This window comes from Mauremys reevesii, linkage group 10 (assembly GCF_016161935.1).
Source record: "Mauremys reevesii isolate NIE-2019 linkage group 10, ASM1616193v1, whole genome shotgun sequence".
NCBI lineage: Eukaryota > Metazoa > Chordata > Testudines > Geoemydidae > Mauremys > Mauremys reevesii.
The window spans coordinates 46,439,476-46,459,879 of NC_052632.1; the positions used below are offsets into that span (position 1 = coordinate 46,439,476).

The 20,404-nt window shown below is 51.5% G+C and overlaps 1 protein-coding gene across 3 annotated transcripts in view; it reads left to right on the forward strand.

The window, feature by feature from the left end:
* Positions 1 to 15,504, forward strand: part of CCDC33 (coiled-coil domain containing 33) — a 344,384-nt gene extending 328,880 nt beyond the window's left edge. For 2 of the 3 annotated variants that reach the window (XM_039492199.1, XM_039492201.1), the window contains 9 exons: positions 4,161 to 4,359; positions 4,782 to 4,870; positions 5,710 to 5,841; positions 9,368 to 9,440; positions 9,954 to 10,075; positions 12,886 to 12,972; positions 13,921 to 14,037; positions 14,909 to 15,037; positions 15,392 to 15,504. In XM_039492199.1, the coding sequence (XP_039348133.1) occupies positions 4,161 to 4,359; positions 4,782 to 4,870; positions 5,710 to 5,841; positions 9,368 to 9,440; positions 9,954 to 10,075; positions 12,886 to 12,972; positions 13,921 to 14,037; positions 14,909 to 14,998 (909 nt within the window). In that variant the 3' untranslated portion in view covers positions 14,999 to 15,037; positions 15,392 to 15,504. The remainder of the gene's footprint in view (positions 1 to 4,160; positions 4,360 to 4,781; positions 4,871 to 5,709; positions 5,842 to 9,367; positions 9,441 to 9,953; positions 10,076 to 12,885; positions 12,973 to 13,920; positions 14,038 to 14,908; positions 15,038 to 15,391) is intronic. The other variant, XM_039492200.1, reaches the window with a different exon arrangement.
* Positions 15,505 to 20,404: the final 4,900 nt, after the last annotated feature.

Consider the following 20,404-nt stretch of genomic DNA (forward strand, 5'->3'; position numbering starts at 1 on the left):
GCCCTCCCGGACCGGTGGCCAGGACCCGGGCAGTGTGAGTGCCACTGAAAATCAGCTTGCGTGCCACCTTCGGCACCTGTGCCATAGGTTGCCTACCCCTGGATTAGAGCAATGGATTGGGCATCAGGCTTTTTAGATGCTGTCCCTAGTTCTGCCAATGATCTTGGGCAAGCCATGGTTAATCCCTTGGTGGCTCAGTCTCTCCGCCTCTAAAATGGTGATAGTAATGTTCACACACACCTCTTTAGAAGTATTATTAATAAGTTTTAAGGCCAGAAGGGGCCATTATGATCATCTCCTCTGACTTCCTGAATAGCATAGGCCAGGGAACCTACCCCAGTGAGTCCTGCACCAAACCCCATAACTAGGACTGGCTGGAAAACAAGGCTGAGTGAAAAATTTCAAGGTTTGCCATTTTTTTTTCATTCTGCATTGAAACAAAATGGAGATCTGTGTGAAAGTAGCAGCCCTGGGATGGAAAGTGCTGGGATCAAATCCCTGTGCTGCATGAGGTAGAATAGGGACTTGACCCACATACTGCTGACTGCCATAGCCACTGGGCTATTGGCTGGTCTGGAATGACTCCCACCCTTATTTTGACCAGAAATTCCATCCTAGACCAGAGGCACCTTCCCAATGACAATTGGGGGGAGGGATAGCTCAGTGGTTTGAGCATTGGCCTGCTAAACCCACCATGGTGAGTTCAATCCTTGAGGGGGCCACTTAGGGATCTAGGGCAAAAATTGGTCCTGCTAGTGAAGGCAGGGGACTGGACTCAATGACCTTTCAAGGTCCCTTCCAGTTCTACGAGATTGGTATATCTCCAATTACTACCTAATCCAAACTGCTATATTTCCACAAAAAGGTCTTGTTTTGACAAATTGACATTTTCTGACAAAAAAAATTCTAGTTCAAAAATTCACAGGAAGCTTCATCAATAACCTGTGTTTGAGCTGGAACACATCTTTTAGAGACACTTCACCTGCATTTAGAGGCTTCAAGTGGCGGACAGTCCACCACATCCATCAGCATATTGTTCCAGTGTTTCATGACTCTTAATGCACCTGATTTCTCATCAAGAACTAGGGGTTACCAAATGAAATTAATAGGCAGCAGATTTAAAACAAATAAAAGGAAGTTCTTCTTCACGCAGCACATAGTCAACTTGTGGAACTCCTTACCTGAGGAGGTTGTGAAGGCTAGGACTATAACAGTGTTTAAAAGAGAACTGGATAAATTCATGGTGGTTAAGTCCATAAATGGCTATTAGCCAGGATGGGTAAGGAATGGTGTCTCTAGCCTCTGTTTGTCAGAGGATGGAGATGGATGGCAGGAGAGAGATCCCTTGATCATTGCCTGTTAGGTTCACTCCCTCTGGGGCACCTGGCATTGGCCACTGTTGGTAGACAGATACTGGGCTAGATGGACCTTTGGTCTGACCCGGTACGGCCTTTCTTATGTTCTTATGAATTTGTCCAACTTCAGCTTCCAGCCATAGGATCTCATTATGCTTTTGGCTGCTAAATGAAAGCACCAATCAGAAACCTTCTCCCCATGAAAATACTTAAAAGAGGGTCCCTAAGAGAGCTGCACATCCCTTAACACGGCTTATTTTGGCATGTGACCTTTTTACTTGAGGGGAGGCAAATCATAAGGACATATCATATCTATAGGGTGTGTTGAATAGGGTGGTAAATCTCCTGGCTCATCAGAGCAGCCCAAGCAGGCTTGGTTAGGAGAGAGTGATATTGACAAACCAGGTATAATCGATGTGCTGTGTTCAGAACTCTCCTATTTACACTATTGCTGGAGCGATGTTTCATCCCATTTGCTGCCCTCTCCCCAGGTCTGCACAGATAGATCTAGGAAGGACTAGTGATGTTGTGGAGATAAGTGGAACTGAAGCCAGGAGGGAGCACGTGGTGTGCTGCTGCCCAATGCAGCTGGGTGGTAATTCTTGTTCCAAGGTCTCTTCAGTAACCTTCTAGATGAGGAATTCTACCCTGAGAACATCGCTGCTGCCATGATGAGAGCTTTAAGACTCAGAGTCAAAGAATTGACATGTTCTCAGGGCTGGTTCCATCACTCAGTGGTTAATGTGGGACAGATGAACTAAGGCCTGGAATGTCAGAAATGTCTGCCAGAGGCCATATGGAGGGAGCACAGAGGCCCTTCTGAAAGGGGTGAAGATGAGTAGTGGGTAAATCTTGGCATGCAGCTCCTATGTCAACTGCTCCTTGGTTAGTCCTTGTCAGTTAACAGACAGAGCAGTGATGATTGTTTTGGGCGCAGAATACACCATGGGGGGACCACTGGGACCTGCCATTGTATTGATGGGAAGGGAGGAGGATATGGATAGGGGCACGTGGTGGACACCCAGGATGGGAAGGGAGGATACACTTGGGGGAAGGTGGTAGTCAGGGCCGTCCTTACCCATACGCAAAGTACACAGCTGCGTAAAGCACCAAAAATTTCCTAGTGCGCTGCGCAGCTGTGTGCTGCTCCAGCCCCTGCTCCTCCTCTTCCCCCTGCCCCATCCCCTGCTCTTCCCGCCCCTGCTCCGCCCCCACTCCACCCCTTCCCCAAAGCCCCCACCCTGCTCCACCCCACCCCACCTCTTCCTGCCCCACCCCTTCACTGCCCCAGCCCCGCCTCTTCCTGCCCCTGTTCCACCCCAGCCCTACCCCCACTCCACCCCTTCCCCAAAGCCCTGCCCCTTTTCTGTCCCACCCTGCCTCTTCTTGCCCCACCCCTACTCCGCCCAAGCCCTGCCCGCACTCCGCTGAGGAGTGCAACAGGGCTGGGCCTGCACTCACCAGTGGTGGGAAGTGCAGTGAGTTCCCCCCTGTTCCCCAAGCCAGCCCCGCCCCCCCTGCGGAGGCCTGGGGCCAGCCCCTTTCTCCCCCTGGAGGCCTGGGGCCCCACAGAGGATGCAGATGGGGGAAGGTGGCAGCCACCTGAGATGGGAAGGGAGGAGTATATAGATGGGGGCAGATGGGGGCCATCTGAGGGATGGTGTGAAATGAGAAGATCTTATGAAGTAGAGATGGGAAGAAGACTGCTTGACTCTGGCCTCTGCTAATGAGATATGGAGCCTGTTGCCTCTGGGTCACTCTCTCAACTGCAATTGGCTGTCTGGTGGTCCCTGGGTGAAATGGGTTTGATGCCCTCGTCCAGGGCCTAGTGGATAGGTGCCACATCAGAAGCCTGTTGTTATAGCTGATGCTAGCTGGCGTTCTGGTTGGCAGCCTCTGCAGAGAGGCCAGGGACAGCCTAGGTCATGGGCCGTGATCTCGCCTCTCAGCCCTAGAGGTCATCCCTCAAGGTTAGCATGGAGGCACACATGTGGTGTTGGAGAAGCTTGTCAGTTTGTTGGGCAAAGATTCAGGTCCCTGGAGCTGTCAATCTAGCCCCCCCCTCACCGCCCCTCACCTCCAGCACTAGATGGACACAATGCTTAAAACAAGGAAAGAAAAATTGACCCAGCTGAGCAGCTGAAACCAAACAAGAACTGACCAGAAGTTTAACCCCAAAACTTCCCCATTCCACCTGTGATCAGAAGCCCGACTGCTGAAATAGCACAAGACAGTGTTCCCATGGTCTTTCCAGCCTCAACAGAGGCAGGAGGTGGTGTAAACCTAGTGTGACAGCGGCTTAAGATTTCCAAGAATCTCAGATAAGCAAGGGACAGTGTGGTCTAGTTGTTAAGGCAGATGACTAAGACTCAAGAGATCTGGGTTGTAGTCTTAACTCTGCCACTAATGTAGTGACCTTTGGTGAGTCATTTCCTGTCCCTTCTTCCCCACCTGTAACATGAGTCAGTAATATTTACCCAGGCTCCTAAAGTGCTTTGAGATTTATGGATGGAGAGTGATATATAAGTTTAGTACATTATGGCGCATGCCTGAACACCTGGGAACTATGGTGATTGTGTCCTATAAATATTGGGTGGGAAACTTTCTGCAGCTCATCTATGTCATTTGCAGTTCACCCATCCCCACCCAGGCTCTTGCTCAGTCTGGTCCCAGGTGGCAGCAGCATTTGGCCAGCACCCTTGGTCATTGGGGTGGGTGGGTGGAAGGAAGAAAAAGGGACTTGGCTAAGCATGTGTCTTTAAGATGAGGTTGTGCAAGCTGTAACAGGTGCTCTCCTGTGGCCAGCAGGAGCTAGATAATTACCGTACGGCCATGAAGAAGATGGCGGACGATATCCTGTCTCTGCGCAGGCATGTTGCCAGCCTGGAGGCAGAGAACAGCACCCTGCGCCGCAACCTGAGCATGCATGAGGAAGTGGGCCGCACACTGCTGAACGATGTGGACGTGGATGTCATGACCAAGGTGGAGATAGTTGACAGGATAGGTAAGATATGCACCTCCCACCCCCCCCTCTCTGCATGGCCCAGTGGGGAGCGAAGGAAGGAGGAGGCTGCCATGAGAAAGAGTGGGTCATGTCTCTGACTGTGGCATTACAGGGAGTGGGAAAGTGAAAGATTAATAGTCTTGGCTAGAGGTAGGCACAGTGTAAGTGCCCTCCAGTCCCTGTTATCCCCATCCCTGCCCTCTCCTCAGGGACTCTCCCTCTTGGCCGATGCTCCTCAGTCCTTACCATCCAGTTTAATTTGTATCTGAATTTGTGGGCCTAACATTCTGATTGGGCACTTTTGGCCTTGGCAAATAGACCTGCCCCATTGCTGTGCCTCCTATTCCCTGAGAGTCCTGGAAGCTGTTGTAGCCCTCAGGCATGCCCCCATGCCATTGACCGGGCTGTGTGGTCTCTTGCAGTGGCCCTCAAGCACAAACTGGCTGCTGGGACAGTGGAAATGAGCAGGATGAAGGACCGGGTGCAACAGCTGCAGAATGAGCTGATCCGGGTAACTGTGCTGATGGCTTTGGCCTGCTTGGTCATTATTCCATAGAGGGACCCGTGAGCATATGCAGCTCCTGTCCTGAAGGCCTCAGGGTCTAATTTAAACAGATATGATGCCCAGGGCACAAGCACAAGGATCTGGGCTGTCCCTAGTGAGGAGAGCTCTGAAGAAGGCTGCATGCAAGAAGGGAGTTTGACAAAGGAGATGGGGCTTAGCACGTGGGACATCAGAGGTTGCTCCCCAGCCCTAGCCTGTGGAGCAAGAGGCCAGGCTAAGTGTGAAAGTCAGCTGTGCTGCACAGCCAACACCTTCTGCCTTTCTCCTGCTGTCCCGTGCTGTGGGTCTTCCCCTCCAAAGGAGAAAGGGGACCACCACTCTTTAGAGCCGCACGCTAGGAGCAGCACGTTCCTGGTTACAGGTGGAAATTAACACAGCCACAGAGAGGTCAGCCTGGTGCCCAGGAAGCCCTCACAGGGAGCAAGCAGCTTGGAGCTGGGGAGCCATCTGGAGAAGCAAATATTCCCAGACCTCTGGACAGTCTCACTAAGGTCCTGGAGACAGGCTGTATTTTGAGTTCTCCACTGATTACCCTCCTCTCCTAGCCCTGCAGCCACCCTGATTGACCAAGGGAGGAGAGTGGAGTAACAGGTGAACTCCAGTAGCTTTGGCAACTCAGTTCGGGTCACACCCTGCCATGGTTCCGCAGCCCGATCAGCGACTGCTTGGGAGCCAGAGGGAGCCACAGGTCTGCCTGTGTCCATCCACCTCAGTAAAGAATCCCCTGTGCATTCTGATTCACTCCCCAAGGCATCTGATGGTTTGCCTCCCCTCTCACCCACCAGAAGAATGACCGGGAGAAGGACCTGGTGATGCTGCAACGAGCCCATCAGCAACAGCAGACAGTGCTGAGGAAGTACCAGGAGAAAGTCACCAAGATGAAAGCCCTGGAGGATACTGTACGGCAGCAAGAGAGGGTGAGCAGAGCACAGGTGCAGGGGAGGGCACCCACCTGGGCATCCTACAGGGCTTTGCTCCTCTTCCATGCTGGGCAACATGCCCTGTGCTCATAGTGCACTCCCTACAGAGAGACCTTGCAACAAGCCACAGCAAAGCAAACCCACCAGGGACCTGTCCTGGTTTTGTGTTTGTCAGCATCACTCAGGCCCACAGAATCTGGGCCCCATAGTCTCACTAGCAGGGCGGGATCTTCCTGCCTCCATCCATGGGCGGCGAGTTATATACCCACGTGGTGCTCAGGCACCAGCAATATTCAGAGCCCAGGGGCCCAGCTCCACCAATGTTTTCCCACCGGCCCCACCTGCCGGCCCCCCGCACCTCCCTCACGTGTCCCTGGCCCCCCCTTGCTGGCCCCATGTATGTCCCTGGGCCCTGGAGGGAGCAGAGCATCCCTGCCTCTTCTGTGCAGATCCATGCTGCTGCAGTGTCCTAGTCCCTCCCATATCGACTGCCATATCGTCCTCCTTTCTGGCCCCTGTCCCGGAGCAGCCTGCCTGCACCCCAAACTCATCCCCAGCCCTGTCCCACCCCAGAGCCCACACCCCCAGCCAGAGCTTTCACCCCCCCACTGCACTCTCAACCCTCTACCCTAGCCCTGAGCCCCTCCAGCACTCCAAATACCTTATCACCAGTCCCAGACAGAGCCCTCACCCCCCACACTCCTACTCTCGCCCTGAGCCCCTCCCACACCCCAAACCCCTCATTCCCAGCCCCAGCCAGAGCCCTCATTCCCCTGCACCCTGTCTGCCCCAACCCTGAGCCCCCTCCTGCATCATGAACCCCTCATCCCAAGCCCCACTGACACAACCCTCACCCCACACCCCAACCCTCTCATCCCCAGACAGAGCCCTCACCTCCTACACCCCTACCTTCACCCTGAGCCCCTCCCACACCCAAACCCCTCATACCCAGCCCCCCCCCAGCACCCCTCCCCAAACTCCCTCCCAGAGCCTGCACCCCCTCCCTCCACACCCCTCCCATTCCCAAACTCCCTCCCAGCACCTGCACCCTGCACCCCAGACCTCCTCCCCCACCCAAACGCCCTCCCAGAGCCTTGGGCAGGTGGGGGGCAGAGTTTCAGGGAGGCGGAGTTTGGGTGGGGCGGGTTTTGGGCACCACCAAAATTTCTATAAACCTGCCGCCCCTGCCTCCATCTGCTCCCCCTTTCTCACCTTGTCATGAATATAGGGGGAAGGGTAGCAATCTTTGGGTAAGCTGTAGCATAAAATCCCTCCTTGGCAGCTGCACTGGATTGTCTTACCTGTAAAGGGTTAAGTAGTTCAAATAACCTTGTTGGCACCTGACCAGAAGGACCAATGAGGAAAGAAGGGGAAGGATTTGTTTATTCTCTTTTGTTGTTCCCTCTCCAGATAGAGGAAAAAGCCAGCAGGTACACTATCTACATAACAGCTGAAATGCCTAAAGAACACATGAACGAGTACAAACTTTAAAAAAAAAAAAAAAAAGGTAAAAGAATCACACCTGCAAAATCAGGATGGAAGGTAATAAAAAGATTTAAAACACAGAGGACTCCCCTCTGGGCTCAGCTTCACGGTTACAAAAACAGGAATGAAACTACCTCTGTAGCATAGGAAAATTTGCAAGCCAAAACAAAAAATAACCTAACGCATTTCCTTGCCCCACTTACAGTTTCTGTGGTCGTAGTTTGATTATTCCAGGTCTGGTTTTGGGGAGATAGTGAACCTGCTGTATTTTTCCTCCGTCCAGAAAGGGAACAACAAAAGAGAGCAACAAACAACTCCTTCCCCGCCCCCCATTTGAAAGTATCTTCTTTCCTCATTGGTCCTTCTGGTCAGGTGCCAACTAGGTTATTTGAACTGCTTAACCCTTTACAGGTAAGGCAATCCAGTACAGCTGCCAAGGAGGGATTTTATGCTACTGCACACATAAAGGTTGCTACCCGTCCCCTATATTCATGACACACGCATTTCCCAGTGGCAGGGCATAGGTGCACATTGTGTTACACAGCAGGTATTGGCTGCATTGCTACAACCAACTGCACCATAATGAGCCAACATCCTTCATTAAGAGTTTGGCTTTTCAGACTCTTTTGTTGGAACCTGGCATGGAAACAGGAGCTGCAGCTGCAGAGCATCTGCTTAGCACCCTGAACTTCCTCATGCACCAGAGAATGGGACCTTGAAGTCCTGTGGGTCACCCAGCCCAAAACTTTGGGATGCAAATGCCTTCACTGAGTCCCTGGTATGGAGTGTGGTGACAGTAATTAATGCTAGCTCTGCAGATCAGTCATTCAACTTTTCAAAACCTATAGTCTGGACAGCCTTGGGAATCCTGGGATCTGAGTAGCAGCAATCCCCCATTTCCCTGGACTGCAGATTTGCTCTAGAACTGCATTCCCTGCCCAGACTAACAGTCCCTTTGCCCAACCCCTGTAGGTCCTGATCTCTTACGGTTGTCTGCACTGCACACTAAGACCAGATCTAAGGGGCCAGGCTTGTAGACTTGGTGTTTCAAGCTCACACTTGAGCATGCAAACTGCATTGTAAAGCTGGCTTTACAATTGCTGGACCCGGGTCTCAGCCATACTAACACATCCATACTGCACTACACAGACCCTCTGACTTGGATCTGTGGATTGAGCTGCATTCACATTGCAAAATGACAGGGCCCAAGTCATAGCAGGACTCAGGCTCTGATCCTCACCCCAGCAAGATCCTAGAACCTGGGTCCTGTGACTCCTCAGTGCTTGGTGACCTGAGTCAGACTGAATTGTGTATGGACAGAAGTAGGGCTTGAGCTCAAAGCTGAGGCCAGGTCTACACTACAAACATGCACTGGTATAACTACGTCACTCAGGGATGTGAAAAATCCACACCCCTAAGTGATCCAGTTAGACGGACCTAACTCCTGGCATAGACAGCACTATGTCGATAGGAGAGTTTTTCCCACCCACATAACTACCACCTCTCAGGGAAGTGAATTAACTACGCTGAGGGGAGATGCTCTGTGCCTCTGCAGCATTTTAAATGTGGACCTGCCCATGTGCAGTGTAGACACACCCTTACAGGACATGAGGTCCATTGTCTGTGGCCCATACACAGTCCCCTCCAGCTGGGGAGCAGTGGAGCAAGCTGAACAGGAGGGAAGGCCAGCAACAGCATTGCAGAGCTAGGCCTTGTCCAGACTAGGGTTGTGGTGTTAGCACGTGTCACTCACACATTTTAAAAGTCTAGTGTTGGTAAGGCCACACTGCCTTTAATGTGCCAACCTAGGGTCCCCTCTGGGCTTCACCTCAGCCTGTTTAGCATGAGTTAAAGGCAACATACCTTCTGCAGACTAGGCGTTTAGACCCTGTTAGTGACCATGTGGTAACGACATGCCCCAAATCTAGTCTAGCCAAGGCCCCAACTCTCTGCGGCACCCTGTTGCTATAAGGGTTATGTGGGCCTTCAGGGGCCATGATGGGAGCTCCCTTCTCCACTGAATTTCTGCCTTCCAAAGGTGATTGAGAAGATGGAGCGCATGCTGGAGGAGAAGGTGCCAGAGGCTGCTAGGACCTGTGAGCAACTGTTGGGTAAATGCCCCCCTCTCTCTCTGTGAGAGCCAGGGGGCTGGGCTGGGCCCTGATTTATTGAGAACCAGGTAGTTCCTGAGTGATGCAGGAGGGGAGGGAGTGGCCCAAGTTACAGCTCAACTGGCCACATGGGAGGCAGGCGGGAGAAGCTGATAGGGACCCAGCAGAGAGGCTTATCATTCAGGGCCATACCCTGCCCCCTCCCTTACTCATGTTGGGCAGCACCAACCAACGGGGCTACTTGTGGAGTAAGTTGCTACTCCACGTGACATCTGGCCCTATGGAAGGGAAAAGCAGAGCCCCCAGTCAGGGAAGCCTAAAGCCCCCTGCTCCTTCCTGTACCCAGGGTGCTCCCTTTCACAGACAGGTTCTGATTCCACTATAGTAGGCTTGCAGGGGCAAAGGAGAGGTGAAATGACCTGGCCTCTCACTGGAAGGGGGTGGGTAGTGAAAGTGCTGGAGGGTATGGAGCCAAGCAGAGGTCTAAGCAGCTTCTCTGCTCTTCTCCCCCAGCTGATAGCTTCTCCAAGGAGTTCTACTCCACCCTGTTAGCTGAGAACATGAGACTGCGGGAGGAGCTGAGCAGAGCCCACTACCGCTCTTCCCCCATCATCCTGCAGCAGCAAGCCTTGCCGGTGAGATGGGTCGGCTTGGGGCCACACCATAGGGAGGGTCCCCTGTTAGCCAGTGGGAGTGATTCACTTCATGTGCAAGACACTGTGGCTGGCAGTTTGGTTGCCTTATCAGTGTGACGGGTTTCCCCCAGGGTGCCATTTGGAACTGGGGTACCACTAAGCCCCCTGACCCACCAGTCTCAGCTCCCTCTCACACTGTTCTGCCGTGAGAAGCTGCAAAACCCTCCAACCTGCACATTCACCAGCATTCATACATGTTGAGAGTCGGACCAGTGTTCCCTCTAATTTCTCCCACACGTGTGTGGAATTAATTTTGTTATATGCACCAATATGGAGGTGATGTGTGACACATCACCTCCATATTGGTGCACATAACAAAATTCATGTGGCAGGAGTTGAGAGGTTCGGAGTGTGGGAGGGGGCTTAGGGCTGGGGCAGAGGGTTGGGGTCCGTGGGGCTCCGGCTGGGTTTGCGGACTCTGGGGTGGGGCCAGGGATGAAGGGCTCGGGGCAGGGGCAAAGGATTGGGGCACAGGGGGATGAAGACTCTGGCTGGGGGTGCAGGCTCTGGGGTGGGTCCGGGGATGAGGGGTTTTGGGTTCAGACTGCCTGGGGCTACAGCAGGGAGAGAGGACTCCCCCCAGCTCTCTCTCCCTGCAGCAGCAGCACCTAGGCTGAGGGGGAGGGTTGCCTCTGCCCACCACGGCAGCTCCAGGGCTGGACCTGCCTCTCCCCCAGGCCATGGCAGGTCCAGGCTGGGGCTGGGTTGGGGCCAGGGAATGGGGACCTCTTCCCCTGCTTTGGTAGATCCGGGGCTGGGCTGGGTTGGTGCCAGGGGAGTGACCTCACAGCTTAGAGAGAATTTAGGTAGGGACACATCCAGCTGCAGTTACACACAGGCTCTCTAACCACCAGCTTCCCAGCCTGGAATCCCAGAGCTGAACCGTCCTGCCCTGGTGAAATCTGTCCAGTGTATGGGTTTAACACCCGGTCCTCCTCTCCCTCAATGTGGGGAGGACAATGCACACTTGTGGTAACCAAGCAGAGATTTTCCCCAAGCACTCCAGTCAAAGCTCACTGGTTTAGATTAAAACAAAACAAATTTATTACGTACAAAAGCTAGATTTTAAGTGATTATAAGGGATAGCAAACAGATCAAGGCAGATCACCTAGTAAATAAACAAAAATGAAAAATAAGCTTAATATACTGAATAGATTGGATATGAATAGCAGATTCTCACCCTAATTGATGGTACAGGCAGGCTACAGATTCTTAAGGCACAATCTGCATTAGCTTTACAACTTGGCTTTCTCAGGTCTTCATACACAGGCTAGAAATCCCTTTAGCCTGGGTCCAGCACTTCCTCCAGTTCAGTCTTTGTTCCTCAGGTGTTTCCAGGAGTTTTCTTGTGTGGGGAGTGAAGAATCCCGCCCCGATGATGTCACTCCCTGCCTTATATAGCTTTTGCATATAGCGGGAACCCTTTGTTCCAAAGCTTGGTTCCCAGACCAATCTGTGGGAAAATACTGACATCAGGGCCGGCTTTATGAACAGCGGGGCCCGATTCGAATACCTGGCGGCGTTCTGGGGCTTCAGCAGCACTTCAGCGGTAGGTGGTCCGCTCCGGGTTTTCCACGGCATCGAAGGACCCCCTGCCACCGAAATGCTGCCGAAGACCCGGAGCGTACCCCCCCACTCCCTGCCACTGGCTGAGTAAAAAAAAAATTAAAAAGGCACCTAAGGTGCGGGGCCCTCTAAGGTGCGGGCGCAGGGCCTTCTTAGGAGCGGGGCCTGATTCTGGGGAATCGGGGGAATCGCAAGCTGGAGTCCAGCCTCATGTGGCCTGGTCACATGTCCTTGTAGAATCATAGCAGCCATCACTCTCAGGCTGTCTGTGGAGTTCTCAGGAAGGCTCACCAGGTGGGAGATAAGCTTCTCCTAAGGCCTATCGTTCTCCCTAATGGCTCATTGCCCTGAGTAGGCCCTTTCCAACCAGCTATCTAGCCTGAAAGCATCTTGTCTAGTGGGCATTATCCAGGTGTAACTACATCTGAAATACAGATACATAGTCAATGTTCATAACTTTAGATACAAAAATGATATATGCATACAAATAAGATAATCATATTCAGCCAATCATAACTTTTCCAATGACATCTCACATGACTTATTTTGTACAAACTGCATCATAATTATGTTATAATCATATCATAATATCACTATGAAGAATATGGGGGTGCAGTGTCACAATCAGGTTGTAAATGCTTTGGGACAGGGACTGTTTCTGCAGACAGGTTTGTACAGCACAATGGGGCCTTGACCTCTGATTGGAGCCTCCAGCCACTACTGCAATGCAATATTATATTGTATTTGAAAAGCTGCCTTCACCACAGCTCCAAAGATCCAAGGCCTTGCCAGCACCTCTCTCACTGGCTTTTCTGTCCCCACCCCAACCCCACATCAGCACTCCCATTATATGGATTCCATGGAATGGTGGGGAAAAAGGGGTCACTGGCAGCCTGTGTCATGATGGGAAGGGGATGGAGGGCTAGAGTCTCTAAGGCCTGGTCTACACTAGGGTGGGGGGGTCGAACTAAGGTACGCGACTTCAGCTACGCTATTTGCGTAGCTGAAGCCGTTCGCGGTGGTGGAGTTCCGGAGTTGACGGGAGCGCGTTCGGAGTTCAAACTATCGCGTCTAGATTAGACGTGATAGTTCAAACTCCGAGAAGTCGAACGCTACCCGTCGACCCGGCCGTAAGTATGGACATACCCTAAATCTCACTTGCTAGTTGCATTATCTGTTTGCAGGACATGTTCTCCACCAACTCAGAGAAGCTGTCTTTGCTGGCCAAGGTGGAGAAGGCGCAAGGTCGCATTCGTGTCCTGGAAAGCCAGGTAATTGTCATGCCCTTTCTCACTGGTCATCCCTCAAGACACACAGCCCATACCAATCTCCACCCATTGCGTGGTCCTGTGGCATGAATGAGAATGAACTCTGACAACCCTGAGCTGACTCACCCCTTGGTGTGCCCCCAGAAACTGGTGTTTCCTTCGAGGTTTCTATATACATGATCACAGGTGGATTAGGGGCTAGATGCAGACAAAGCATTGTCTCATCTCTGTTCCTTTCCCAGAGGAGGGTAGGACTCGTTATGGTTTATTGGCTGGTGAAGATCTGACTCTTGAGATTGGCCTGGAAGGTGATCAGTTGCTGGTCAGTTGTAACTCTTGTGGACAAGAGTTCCACAGTGAAGCACTGGCCACTGAAAAGATCAATCTCATCCCAATTTTCTCCTTGAGTCTCATCATCGCTCAGGAGCATAACATGGACAGAGAGGCATCCATTTCTGAGATAACCTAGGCCCAGCCCATGGAGAGCTCAGAAGGCCTTAAAGCAGATGTACCCAAAAGCTCCCTTTCCCCACAGCCTCCCTGGCATTGAGCATTTTCACAGGCTTTCCCACAAATAAGCCCCTGAGGGAGGCTGCAGTCATGGGTCTAGCAGGTCCCCAAAACAGCACTAACGAGGAGGAATGGGCCTCACAGGAACCCCCTTGGGTGTGGCCTCAAAGACCCAGGTGCCATGTTTCATATTCTCCAAGCTACTCCTAATTCCAGCAGCACTTTGCTGTGTATGTCAGGGTATAGGTTATGGGAGGCCACCAGCTGGGGAATGTGTGGCTTGGATGGGGAGCCCACAGGTGAGCAATCTGAGCTGCACTAGTCAGTTTCCCATGTGTCAGTGAGCAGAGTGGTGGTGCAGTGCAAGAGCAAACCCAGGGCGAAAGGGCAGGCAGGGCAACACTGCCATAGTGCACTGAGTATCTGTTCTCTCCCTCGCAGCTGGAGGAGTCTGCGAGGAAATGGGGGCGGGAGAAGCAGGACCTCAGCACCCGGCTCCTGGAGCAAGAGCACGGCTTTGGGCGGTCATCCAGCACCATCCTGCATGATTTCTCATTGGTCAGTGACATGCCTGCTCTGCCGGCCAACCCACAAGCTGGACTCACCCAGCTACAGTCCAATTCCTCCCATACTCAGCTACTCAGCTGCTCACCGTCCTGCCATGGCCACTGTCCATCTGGTTGGTGTAAGAGCCATGTTACTGGTCTCTAAAAATGTCCATCTAGTTTTCCTTAGCCAAAGACTGATGACCGGGACAGGGCTCAGCACTCTGTCTAGGGCACAGAAGTTGCTCAAGGAACCTCCCCTCCCCACAAGCATATCCAGGCTGAAAGTCTCTTTGGTTTGCGCTAGTATAATGTCAACAGACCCCGGTTGTTGGCCCATGGGATTGAACCAGAGACTTCTAGAGCTTAGTGTATGAGCCTCTACCACATGAGCTAAAAGCCAGCTGGCTCTTAGTGAAGGCTGTAGAGCAGATTCATTTTATATCTCCCTCTAAGTGTTCTCAATGCCACTAGATGGGACAGAACACCACACCCAGGAGGTGTGTGGGTTACACTAGCTCAGTATCACACCCCTTCCACACACTCCCAGAAGGGGAGGGGGGGAAGAGGAGAACCAGGCAGAGCAAGCCAAGGTGGAAGAAGAGCAGGAAAGAGAGTGGATCCTCATAGCCAGCCAGTCCGCTGCTGGGGGAAGGACTGTTGGGTTGACTCCACCCATCTGCACCACAGAGGCAGCTCATTGGTCTAAATTTTGGTGCCTGAACAGCTGGTCACAACAAATTTCTGAGTCACCTGTGTCCCTGTAGTGTGTAGGGTTGGGACAGAGCTACTCTCCGTTATCTGACCCGCCCATGTGCTCTCTGGACTGCAGCAGTCTCTTTTAGCCTACACACTCTCTCTCTCTCTCTCTCTCTCTCTCTCAGGCTCCATCACTCCTGGTTGGCCAGGGCCCACTTCACCTAAGCTCTTTGACTTCTCCCCATATCACAGGGGGGCTGTTGTCAGACTTGTGACTTCCCAGTCTTGTAGGGTGGCTGCATTTGTTGATTGGGGTAAGACTGAGTATAACCTGCCCTTGCCCGTTCAGCTGGGTGGTCAGTCATCCACCACGGCCTGCTCTGGACCACAGACGTGGGGTTTTCAGCATAGCATATTACTGAACGGCATACAGGGTCCAGCCCAGAATCTCCTTGTTAAAGCTTTGGGAGGAGGGAGCAGTAAAGCACCAGTCACAGAACCTGGTAGCGTCAGGGCTAGCCCACAGAGCACACACTGGGAACCACGAGATTGGGGCACTGAACAAAAAGGACTCTGCCAGCACAGAGTAAGGGCTGAAAGGAAGTGGGAGACAGGTGGATTAAGATTCCAGGAATATCCCCTGATGTTCATGATCTTCTCCCACACAGAAAACTTCACCAGATCCCACAACACATATCAAGAGGCACCAAACGCTTGATCCTCTGCCCTAGCACCTTCTGCAAGATGGACTTATTGGCAGTGCTGGGGAAAGACTGTGAATGTTCTCTCTCGTCTCCCCTCCTCCCCCTGAAACAGAGCTCTCCTAGGGGGTCTACTGGAGATCTTTATTAAATGCTTGATGCTCAACCCCCAAGTGCTGTTACTGCAGACTGGATGGCCATGGGAAATACCTATACCAGTCAGAGCTCAGGGATATGCTTGGCCAAGTGATAGGATCCAGTCTGTGAAGCCCAGATCAAAGCTTGGAGAAGCTCTGACTGTGGGTTCTATCACAGGGCACTGGGGTTTGGGGTCTTTGAATCTGGTCCGGGACACTAGCATATAAGTCCCTGCCCCAATAGGTCACCCCCACCCACCCAATCCTATCTCCTCCCCATCTTAATGACCATCTGTACATATCTCTCCCCGAGGGTTCCAAGGCAGTTTAGCTTGACTTTCAGCATGTTTTCAGCAGCTGATTTTTTGCTGGTCCCTTGTATGATCACTTCTGCAGTGTTCCAAGCACAGTTAGATGACAGCTGGTGTTGAGCTTATTGTATCTTCCCTTCCCCGCCTTCTCCCACTAGGCAGTAGTGTCTTGGAACACTGCATTGCTGGGGTGGGGGGGAGAAAGGTATGACATGGACTGAATTCATGCCAAGCAGAGGTGGCCTTAATCTCTTTGGAACGCTGCCCGCTGTATAGCACATCAGCCATGCCTGAAGGACCAGTCTGGATCAGTTTCACCCTCCAAGCCTGTAATGTTCGTGGAGGTTGACATTCCCTTTACCTGTGGTCCACTTCCTTTTATGTGTGGGACATTCCACATGGAGCTAGGCACAGTTTAGTTGGGGTGGTGATGCCAAACCCAAACTGGGACTGTGAGAAAGCACCAGCCTGCACATCCCTTGAAGACTGAGCTCAGGCTCCCACGGTCAGTCCACAGACCAGGAGGAAATCTGAACGTGTAACCAAGCCGAGGGCATTCTGCAGTAGAGCAAGTGGCAGTCTTAGAGGTGGGGAAATGGGCCACTGCACACACAGTGCATTGACGCTTTGTTGGCCTATGCAGCCTATGCCCCCTAGGGAGTCCTGAGTAGAGCAGCAAAACATCATGGGCCAAATTCATCCCTGGGGTAACCTCATTGACTTCAGCAGAGTTTCACCAGAGATGATTCTGACCCCTGGAATGGCCCACCAGGCTAGACTAAGCCCCGCAAGGCGAGGTGCCCAGCTAGTATGAGTGATGGGAGCAGCAGCAGCACATGACCCTTTGCCCTGGCTGCTATTCCTCATGTTTGCAAGGACTCGTGTGAAGCCACTGGGCTCCAGATCCTTGCAGCCAGGGTCACTCGTGCAGTGGCAGAAGCTACTTATTCTTGTCACTAGCACCGTTCCCCTGGCAGCAGGTGTTAGCCCCCAGACGGTGTGTGCTATGCATCCTGATCTGCAGAGGGAATGGGACTGGGCCAGCTCTTAACTTGCACTGTAGAAACTTGGACTGTTGGCTGCTCGGTCCCTGCGTCAGTCCCCAGTGTTGGCCAAGAGGGCAGCCTCCATACCTAACTATCCTTTGGGTGTGGCAAGTTTAGTAGACAGGTGACAGCCAGGGCTACACCCATACCAGCTCTGAGCACAGCATGCAGATTATCAGGTACTGCCTGAGCCATACTCCCCACTGGGGCCGACTTGCTGAGTGTACCTGATACGGAAAAGGCCCCTCAGGTGCTGCCCTCAGTACAAGGGGTGTTGATTTGCAGAACCAATGGAACAGCAGCACTTCAATGGGAAGTGGCCATGTCCCATGGCAGCAAAGGGGTGCTGTCTGCCTTGTTGCTTTAAGGGGTGGCAATTTCAAATGAGAACATCTGGTCTTCAAGGACATCTGGTCTTGTTTTCCCCTTCTTCAGTAGCCCTTCCCTTTGCCACCCCTTTGATGTAAGCCCAGCCTGTTGGGGGGGGGGGGTGGAGAATATCAGCTGTAGCCTGGAGGGAGGAAAGGAGGTGGGGGACTTTAAAACTAAACAAATGAACAGGGCCCCCAGAGTTCTGCCAGGTGCACGGGGCAGAGCAGGAGCACATAGCCAAGGCAGAGCATGATACAGAGGTTAGCCACATCACCAGCCAGAAAAGCAGCTTTGGAATACATATCCTGGAACCTCCAGACAGATCTGCTGCCTGGGGACATGATGAGGAGCAGGACACTCGCGTGACCAGGTGCCTCTTTTGCATGTGAAATCAGGGCATCGCACATGTGAATTGGGCATGCCAACAGGTACTTCCTATGAGGACTGGGAGCCCTCAACATTCCAGCATCTCAACCACACAACCCAGGTCCTTCTCTAACTATTCTCCAACTGCACAGACATCCCACGGATCTCTCCTGAGTGCAATTCCAGTGCCTTCCAGTAGCTGCACCTTCCCCACCCTCCTCCTGTAATACAATGGACAGAAGAGAAATGGACTTTCTGGGTCCCATCTTTTCTTAAAACATGTATTGTTTGCCCTTGAGTGGTTCTTGGAATATCATCATCCAGCCAAACTTCACCAGATATTGTTGTGTTCACATGCTAATTTCTTAAATATCTTCCTTGAGTCCATTACTGGAGTTGTCACTGGAAAAAAAATCACCAGCAATGACAATGTGATCCCAATAAATGGAAAGCAGAAAGCAGTGGTTCACAATTTTTAACACAATGGTACCAATCTAGTGGTATTTTCACTGACAGGTCCAGTGGTTCTTGCCAGCATCACAGTGCTGCTTTCACACCTTGGTACAAATTTGTACTACACTGTATTGTCACTGGTGGGTCTTTGGAGCAGGCATTATAGTGATCATGGCTTCCATAAAGCTAACCACAATGATAGCACCTGCCCTTGAAGACATAAACAACCTAGGAGTGCAAATACAAGGTAAGAGTCACTTGCAATGCTGGTGCAAACAGGTACAATTCCATTGAAGTTAGGGGGAACTCCAGAAGTGTAACTGAGATCAAAATTTGACTCCTACTCCCATCTCCAAAATGCAGTCACCTCTGAAGTAGATGTCGGCTGCTCCTTAACAACACACAGCAATACCACACACAGTAGCTTCAGGCTTAAGTTTAGGCCTGGCAGTGAGGCACACCATCTTCCAATTGTAACTGTAAGAGGAAATGTAAGGTAGCAGAATCTAATGCCATGACTGGGAATTTGGAAGGTGCTTAGAGTCAAATTATTAACATCTTCTTAATGCTGGCCTCATGTTACAGTTGTCGCGATTGCTGTGAGAGTAATGGGGAAATCAGCAATTTTGTGGTAAGGTACCATTTTTGTGGGTGTCATTTCTTACAGAGTCAGCATGTCTTGCATTTCTCAGAGTTTTGGATTCAGAAATCCCAAGGAACGACAAAGCAAAGCTCATCCAAAATTACCACATTTTGCCTGGTCTCTGCTTGACTCAGAGTCTGGGTGGTGTCCATCAGAAACCAGAAAATAGCCTGCGTTTGGATGTCACTAACCTGAGACTTGCAAATCCTGGTGAGCATGCGCTCAGTTCTAATCCCACCTCTCCGTGTGACTGTGGGAAAGTGATGCCTCTCTGTGCCTCAGTTCCCAATCTGTAGAATGGGGCTAACATGACTGACCTACCTAACAGAAGGGGATAGGGTGACCAGATGTCCCATTTTTAAAGGGACTTTTTCTTATATAGGCACCTATTCCCCCCCCACACTCCCCACTCCCTGTTTTGTTTCTTTACAGTTGCTATCTGGTTACCCTAGGAGGGGATGTGAAGCTAAATTCATGCATGGTTGTAAAGTGCTTTGAACTTCCCAAGTTACATCTGCACTGGATCTGGAGGTGTAATTCTCAGGTTGGATAGCCATATCATGCTGATTCTGATCAAACTGGCATGCAGAAAATAGCATCACAGCCTTGGATGCCTGGGCAGTGCAACACAATAGCTGCCCCAAGTACAAGTCCATCTGAAATCCTAGGTATGTATACGGGGGCTAGTTGAAGTCATTGCCCAGGAAGCCATGGCTACACTGCTGTTTTTAGCATGCTAGCTGGATCAAACTAGCCTGGTGTGATGAAGTTGGGGATTTTTGTAGTGTTTTACATGAATTGTGTGTGTTCACCTCCGTTTCCCTATGTGCCGCATGCGAGAGACAGGCATGCTGAAGGCTCAGAGAGGTGGAGGAGCCTACGGCTTATCCCCCGAGAGAGAGTGGACTCCCGAGAAGGGCTGTTGCAATGAAGGGGGTTCCTCCCGGGGACCATATGGAGCTGGGAGAAAGCATAAGTCCTGTGAGTCCCTGACAACTTGATAGCAGAGGATTTGTCAAGGTTTCTTTCCCCACTTTGAACTTTAGAGTACAAATGTGGGGACCTGCATGAACACTTCTAAGCTTAATTACTAGCTTAGATCTGGTAACACTGCCACCAGACAGAAATCAGTGTCTGGCACACTTTCTGTCCCTCCAAAACCTTCCCTGGGGAACACAGATCCAAACCCCTTGGATCTTAAAACAAGGAGAAATTAACCATCCCCCCTCACCAATCCCTGGTGAGTTCAGACCCAATCCCCTTGGATCTTAAAACAAGGAAAAATCAATCAGGTTCTTAAAAAAGAAAGCTTTTAATTAAAGGAAGAAAAGGTAAAAATTATCTCTGTAAAATCAAGATGGAAAATGCTTTACAGGGTACTTAGATTCATATAGCCCAGAGGAAACCCCCTCTAGCCTCAGGTTCAAAGTACAGCAAACAGAGGTAAAAATCCTTCCAGCAAAAGAAGCATTTACAGGTTGAGAAAACAAAAATAAGACTAACATGCCTTGCCTGGCTAGTTACTTACAAGTTTGAAACATGAGAGACTGATTCAGAAAGATTTGGAGAGCCTGGATGGATGTCCCGTCCTTCTCAGTCCCTAGAACAAACAACCCCCAAAACAAAGAGCACAAACAAAAGACTTCCCTCCA